The sequence below is a fragment of the Taurulus bubalis genome, assembly GCF_910589615.1.
Source record: "Taurulus bubalis genome assembly, chromosome: 19".
Lineage (NCBI taxonomy): Eukaryota > Metazoa > Chordata > Actinopteri > Perciformes > Cottidae > Taurulus > Taurulus bubalis.
This window is the reverse complement of record NC_136607.1, coordinates 16,658,399-16,666,673: the sequence shown is the minus strand read 5'-3', so window position 1 is coordinate 16,666,673 and position 8,275 is coordinate 16,658,399. Positions and strand designations below refer to the sequence as shown.

Here is an 8,275-nt window from a genome sequence, read left to right as displayed (position 1 = left end):
GTTAGCGACGAGAGTAAATGTGCAACTTTATAGCTTTATTCCTCATGTGTGGCTGGCCTGTGGAGAGAGAAATGCTGAAAGTAAGCCAGAGCAGGAGTTCAGCAGCCACAAACACTGAGGAAGAGACGGGTGTACATGTGTGGAGGAGTGTCAGCCGGTCCAAAGGGAGGGGTCCAAGGGAGACCCCTAAAAGCTGATGCACAGCCACACTGACTCACATTCGATGTCAGACCACAGAGCCGACCTCAAGACACTTTCATAAGTGCATCATGGGAAAACGGGGAAACATGTTGCAGAAGCTGGCGGGGACCTTTCAGATCCGACACGCGCTCCTCCGCCAGGCCCTGGCCGAGTGCCTGGGCACCTGTGTTCTGGTGGTGAGTAGAGAGTGAGTTACAGAAGGGATCATTGTAAACAAGGACAATCGACTAAATTGCCAGATGTGTACTGTACTCTGTATAAACTAATTATTCACTCAATTTAAAATGCAATATATGTTGTTCAGATATTGTCTGCTCCCACTCAATGAAATGAAATTGAACGGGAATGCAAGCTGTGCGGTTGTGCTATTTAGGAAATGGGGGACAGATGTGTATTTTGGTTACACTGTAAAAACTTGTCTTGTTTTCATGATTACCGTAACATAACAGTGTGCATGCTTTTCTGGTGTCATTTCACCTAAAATGTACAACGACTTTAAACGTGTGAGCTAGTTTGGCTTTTTGGTATACTAAGATAAAATAAGATAGGATAATCCTTTATTAGTCCTGCAGTGGGAACATTTTCATTTATACAGCAGCAAAGGGGTAAAGTGCACACAAGAGACATAGTAAAAAATTTACAAAAAGTAAAAATGAAATAAAAAACAAGTAATATAAATATAAACTAACTATGTTAGTGAATGAGAAACACTTCCACCACAAAAATAATCACAACTAATATTTGCGTGTGTAGATGACCCACAAAAAGTAAAACCTATGCATGAGCACAACGCATTACAATATTACTGAATATGTCTGCAAAATATCTCAGATATGGAGCCAGTGCTTCCCATTTGTGTGATCCAACCATCCAAATGAATCGGACCGACATTAAAGATGTGAGATGGTGAGCAAAACACATACACATTGGTGAACAGGTTGCAATGGGTTTTCTCACTAAGATAAATATTGTGAAGCTTTCCACCAGCTTCAATGTAAGAAAAGAGAAAAAATACCTTTTGAAAATTCCCATAGGGATTCTGTCTCCTAGTCCTTGTGAGTGTGTGTGTGTGTGTGTGTGTGTGTGTGTGTGTGTGTGTGTGTGTGTGTGTGTGTGTGTGTGTGTGTGTGTAGAAAGAGGTGAGGGTGTTGTGCGTCTGACACAATAGTAAATAAACAGTTTTTTGTGAGGTTCTCCAGGTGTCTTCTGTTTGATGTTCAAAGGCGACTTCAAGCTAGTTTAAACGTAAAGAAAGCTTAACTGCTGCTCTCCTCTCATTAAATTACCACTTTCATAGATGTCTATGAAGCAAAGAAACACTCAATAATGTCAACTATATTCATGAGAACGTTTAGCCTTCGTTAATCATCTGTTACGTCCTTGTACTTTTATCACATACAAAACCATGTTATCTTATATCCACATTCTTTGTGAATGATACAAGACTTCATACAGCAGCTGAAGTCCGGAAACCTTTTATAACACACGATGTGAGCCACGAGACTCTTTTAAAGTTAAAGCAAAATGTTTTTTCGCTCGTGCAAAACAACCTGGAGTCCCTCTGCTTCTCACGGCGACCCTCGGACAAAACACAAATATCAGGAGAGGGCGCCGGACCGTTTGTTATTCTGCGGCCCAGCTGTGAGTGATCTGTTAATTCTAGGAGACCTTTCACTCCGCTGGCAGCGTGGTCCCCCCGCCCGGTGCTCAGAGCTGGCGGGTGGAGTCAGATTGTTGTCGGCATCAATCGTGCCACACAAAGCCCGTCCATAACATACACATGACCTCGCAGGTCAGAGAGACACACCCTGGATGCCACCAAAAGTTTGACTCAGCTAGACACCTGACCCGGGGTCAGACAACTGAGAGGCTTTATTTTTCTCTTTGAAGGTGTTTTACTACCGCCTGTCTACAAAAGGAACTTCATCTCAGGGTGTGTGTGTGTGTGTTTTATTTTTACTTCACTGCTTTTTCTAGGTTGGATCTGGGAAAAGCGCATTACGGGATGTGTTCAGTAATTCCAGGTGGTTTGTCTGAAGTGTTGCCTCCCCCTCCTCTATCCAGATGTTTGGTTGTGGTGCAGTAGCACAGCTGGTGCTGAGCAGAGGCTCCCATGGCACGTTCCTCACCGTCAACTTGGCTTTTGGTTTTGCTGCAACGTTGGGCATCCTCGTGAGTGGGCAGATCTCAGGTGAGGATATACTGCAGTGTATTTCAAGGGTTACTGGTCCTCCCACAGTATTTAAGCCCATAAATAAGTCCATTTTGATTGATTTATTAGAAACTCTGTGAGCAAATGTCTTAAAAAGGCACACACAATAAGTGTGTGTACATAGCCCATAATAACATTAAACATGGTCAATCATTTATTAAATGTGAAAGCTCAGTTTGTGGAGAAAATATTTACCACTTTAATGCCTTTTTATACACATTTTAATGAGGTGAGACAAAAAGAAAACAGAGTAAAAGGGGTTGTTTTTTAAACTTTCATTATTAATATATATTTATACATACAATCAGCTGCAACAACAAGGCAGCGAAGCCAACGTCAACAAAGGGTTGATTCAGCGAAAAAAGGGTGGAAAACTTTATCTTCATCAAGAAAAAAAAAACACCCACAGTGGAGCTACGGTCATTAGCATCACTGTCATGAAGTACCTGTCAGTCACAGTATTTCTGCAAGACCCTGCTTTTTTTCCCCTCCATCTTCCATCAGCAAAATAGGGAGTCATTATTATTGATGGCTTGACAGACACTAAATATCAGCAAAGGGTAAACTGGCAGTTATCTGAAACGCAGTATTTACCCCACTGATGCGTTTGCCTGCAGAATGACGGCTCGAGGCAGCAGAACGGGAGGCAGTGGACGGAGGAATGCAAAGTTTAGAAGAGACGCACACAGAGGGAGGGGGCACTTACCCCATGAACTTGAAAACTAATGTGGTCTGTAATTGAAAGGAAAGTGAGAGAGTCGATCCTCAATCACAGTATCCTCTGTCAAAAGCAGCAGCACTACAAAGGGTTCCTCAGTTCACTCATACTCACTTCTCCAATGCCTGTATAATGAGGCTGTCCCCCTCTAACACACATTGCAGCTGAGAAAATAAGCTCTTATAATTAGATAGCTCCTACCCTGACACGATTAAGGTGTGAATAGAAGCGAGGCGCCCACACTAGTGTGCCATCTAGCAGTTATTTCCCCCTTCAAGGTTAGAAAGAGGGATACTTTTTCTGAATCTTTTCATCCCTCCAATTTAATCTGTGTCACAGAGACCTTCAAAACAAGACTTTACCGAGACCACACTCGGCCTACAGCTCTTTTTTGTCTCACTGAGAGAGAAAAAAAATAAAATACTGCTGTATGCAGTAGAGATAAAAACAGCCTCCATGTGTTTTTGTTTTCCTGGGTTGACTCATATAGAATCTGATCACAGATTTGTATGAAAGCAATGCAAAGTTTCTGTATTTTCTCTGATCTTCAGGTGGTCATCTGAACCCAGCGGTGACCTTCTCGCTGTGTCTACTTGGGAGAGAGCCGTGGAGGAAGTTCCCCCTGTTCTTTTTCTTCCAGACTGTCGGAGCCTTTCTGGGTGCAGCGGTTGTATTCGGCATGTATATCGGTAGGTGGAACTGAAGTAAGGGAGTCAGATTAAAACACATGTTTCACAGGCCACATAACTATACTCCTCGGACAAATCTAGCTGGTTGGCCACTCGATGGTACACAAAGTGATTTGTACGTTCTTCCCACCAGATGCATTATGGGACTTTAGCCACGGGGAGCTGATTGTGGTGGGGACGAATGCCACGGCTGGGATTTTTGCCACATATCCATCCAAACATCTCACCCTGGTTAACGGATTCTTTGATCAGGTAACAGTGACTTGATTTCTTAAGTTCCTTCACCTCTACTCACTGAACATGAAGGCTGCATTTTAGCAGCTCAGAGGCCATGCACTCCAGTAAAAGTATACATGTACAAGAGCACAGCGACTATTCTCTGTTGTTTTGGAACCCAGCGTTAAATATATATGTTTAAGTAAAAAAAGAACACAATCACAGACTTAAATAGGTACTTGAAGTCACAGTGACGCATGTCTGGTGGAGCTGAATAGACCTCGAATGATTGAAGAACATGGCTGAGTCCTGTTTATCGAAGACAAGGTGCACCGTGGACATTTCAGGGCGTGGGACTTCCATGGAGCCACACACTCTTATTGCTTGGACATTTTGCATGGAAATCTGGCACTCCAGTAGCGGCCTAATAGCCGATCCCAAACCATCAGCTCCTGTCATCCTCTTTAACCCTTCGAGCGCAGCACACGGCGTAATGACCAGGACGATGTCACTATCCATTCCATATGATGGTCTAAACTTGGAATCTGTGTGGAACAGCTGGTAAGCATGCGGAAAAAGGAAGCTGAATTAGATGTCTTCTCTGTCGGAAGATTCAAATAATTAATGAAGGTACCCTGTGCATCAAACATCTGAACAATGCTGCTGATGGCTACAGGTATTTATCTTAAAAAGAGCTTATATTCCTACAACAGGTGTGAGCAGTTTGCTAGTTTGTCTGAGCAGACAGAAACATAAGTAAACAACCTTTTGACAACACACAGGGAGCTTTAATATGCTCGTATTATCTGTGCCCGAACAGACGGGAAGACCGCGAACAGCTGCATGCTCGCTGTTGACTTTGTCAGTTTACCATGTCAAGACCCCTTTGGCTCCGAAACGGCACTTCCTCTGTGCCGCAATGCAATCGCACGAGCACTGCAGCACATGTGCGGGCCAGGGTAGCCAGATCATCTAGAATATCGACTGTCAAGTCCAGACCCGTGGTGAGGATGCAACCCTGTGTTCCCCCTATACGCTCTCCTTGTGGTGCCTTTATTCAATGGATACTGTAGACAGTGGGAGGATTGTGCTGTTTTCTGATAGAAAGGTTGACAAGATTGCCAGAGTTCACATTTATTCTCCTTCGAGAAGTTTCCAGTTTGACAGCTCGCCAACTTTGAGATGTTTTGAGGGAAACTATTTTCTCCGAGGTTACGTTACTTTTTGACATGTCTCATCACAAATACGCTTCAAATCATCTGTGTCGGGAGGCGGTTGGGGAGGACGGGTGCGACAAAACACTAGACTTTCACCGAGGGGACCGCTTCTGTTAAACTCAAAAATAAAATCATGATCAAACCATGATCACTAAACTTGAACTCAACCAAGAAGTTGTGTTGCCTAAACTTGGACGCAATTTAGTTTTGAAACACCTAGAGCGCAACACGCAGTTAAAACACTACAATGTTGATATATGCATGTCTAATAATGTAGATATGAAACCTATTTTTAGATTTAAAGACTCTTGATTGTTCATGCATCAGCAGGATTATTATAAACTGAAAGCACGAATAGATCATTCTCCCTGTACTGTTCCTCAGATTATTGGAACCGCTGCATTGATCGTGTGCATCCTGGCCATAGTTGATCCACACAACAATCCAATCCCTCGAGGGCTGGAGGCCTTCACCGTTGGCTTTGTGGTGTTGGTCATCGGCATGTCGATGGGCTTCAACTCTGGTTACGCCGTCAACCCGGCCAGGGACCTGGGACCACGCATCTTCACGGCTCTGGCAGGCTGGGGTGGAGAGGTCTTCACGTGAGTAAAGCACAGTATTGAATCAGTTATCAGCCAATTGTGGCTATCAGCCTCATAGATATGGGTTAGAAGGGGCGTGCTACACTTACTGGTAGGTTCAGAAGGCCGTTATCTATTCACACGGTTGATAATCTATACAAATACAAGAAGAAGTCGCTGACCGCTAGTGGCCGCAGTATTTATGACGGGAGTAAAGAAGGAATGGGGTGGTGTTTAGTGACATAGTCCACAATGGAGGTTGTGGTAGATGGATGAGTCAAACAAACACAGGACTTTCACATAGGGGACTGCTAGGTTTTCTTGCGAAAAGCTTAAGCAGTTTTGTTTCAAATCGCAATATTAAGTTGCACTTTGAAACATTAAACAATTCCCACTAAAACACACACAGTAGAAATAAACAAATGAATACATACATTGTGTTTCTTAATTAGGCTTTTTCCTTTTGTTTTGTGGCTGATGTGAACAAAGGCGTGCAGAAGTGCTTTGCGGTGGCAGAACCTTACAGCACGAGTGAAGCTGTAAACATTGGAGCAATTAAGTATTGTGCTTTGATGAGAAGGAAATCACAAGAGACAATATTGTTTTTAAGTCAATTCCAAAGCAGCCGAGGCCAATATGTCCTGACTATGGCCCCTAGAGCACCAAAGCCACTGGACACTACATTTCCCATAATGCCATCCCATAGTATATTTGGACCCTTCCCGCTTCTCCCAAACTCTACACCTCCACTGTGTAATGCCGGCTCCCCGTGGTTCTCCTCGTGATGAGAAAACCAAACGTAATGTGTAAAATCAGTGCGCTGTGCCTTTAAATATATTTAAATTAGAATATCTCAATATTGACATGGTTTACATGCCCTCTGACCCGTAGCACATCACAACTTCTGCTGTGCACTCATATTGTATTTAGGCCTGCTACAGTACAGGTGAATTGAATAAAATATTTTCAAGGACATCATGCATTACAGTTTGTTTTCCAATTTATTCTCTTCCAGAGCAAACACCTACTGGTTCTTTGTGCCCATCTGTGCACCCTTCTTGGGTGCAGTGGTGGGAGTGCTAATTTACCAGCTGATGATTGGATACCATTTAGAAGGAGAAGTCAAAGAGAAGCAGAATGAGGAGGAGGAAAGGTTAAAACCTTCCAGTATGACAACCAACGAAGATGCATGAGCAGCACTGAATTTATTTTTTTTGCAATTATGTTGCAGTAGATGGCATTCTTGCCTCTCAATTATATGTTTTGCTGTTGAGGAAAACTATTTTTCTGTTGAACTAAAATCAGCTTTTAGATAGCTTAAGCCATCAATCCATAATTATGACGATATCTAGTCTAATAACATTTTCACATACTGTAACTCCAGTAAGTCCTGGATAAAAGTTGAACAGTGTTAATTTAAGATGGAAGAAACCATTAAGTCACACTCACCCTTTTCTAATTCAAGTCCTTTCATTTGTAAGAACTGTGTAGAACTCTGCAGGGCTCCAGCAGTACATTCCCTTCTTACCCAAATACAGACATATTGTAAATCAACAATTGTCAGATTTGTATTAGCTTTTCAAACTGTTACAAATTGTTTTTATCCGTGTTTCCTGGTGTTTGTCTAATTAAAAATAAAAACCTGTAACATTGGGATCTCGTCCATTAGTCTCACTTGCAATGTTTACATGTACAGTAAGCAACTTCCTATAGGCCCACAGCTGTGTAACATCTACGTAGACTCACCACTGAGAGGTACGATGTGTATCTTTCTGAACAATCTGCAGAAGTTAATTTATGGTCAAACACCTTGATTTCAAACTTCAACAGCTCTTCCAAACATGATCGGTGCTCTTGTTTCCCAAGCTCAATTTAACATTTTTTGTTCAGCTGGTTCGTGGCTCACCTATTTATCTGTGTTTAGTCATTTGTATTGTATGGAGGACATCCGAGAGATAACATTTTCTAAAAGAAGAAAACGATTGATATATATACATACATATATAAACACACACAGTATATATTTTTAAAGACTTGCCTTTGAGAGTCTCTGGCATGCAAACAGTGACATTTGGTACATTATAAATCTCCAAACAAAGATGCCCCTTTTGGTTTATAGTGCCTCAGGTGGTTATTACCGTTAGAAATTTGATCTTGGTTTGAAGGGGCACTAGGGGCACAAAAGGTCAGGGGTATTTGCTGAAAATAACGCTTCCCCGACCATAATACAACACAGTACACACACACAGTTCATATCTTCCACAGACGTCCATCAATGCTCAATTACCATCGGAGAAGCAATCGCATATTCTGCATCAGAATATCAGTAATGACATTTTTGGTGTCTGGAAGAGAATATCAATACGTCAGATCTTACAAAGGCTCAAACTTCAGAGACGGGTGTTTGACATTTGGAGTCCCTCTTTGGCATAACCTTTGCA

At 42.4% G+C, this 8,275-nt stretch overlaps 1 protein-coding gene across 1 annotated transcript; it reads left to right on the top strand.

Moving 5' to 3' along the window:
- Positions 1 to 269: 269 nt before the first annotated feature.
- LOC306751506 (aquaporin-3-like) lies at positions 270 to 7,027 on the top strand (the record flags this gene model as incomplete). Its single annotated transcript, XM_079235087.1, has 6 exons — positions 270 to 377; positions 2,266 to 2,392; positions 3,683 to 3,820; positions 3,954 to 4,072; positions 5,638 to 5,855; positions 6,850 to 7,027. 6 exons carry the CDS (start codon positions 270 to 272, stop codon positions 7,025 to 7,027), a joined length of 888 nt encoding a protein of 295 aa, XP_079091213.1.
- Positions 7,028 to 8,275: the final 1,248 nt, after the last annotated feature.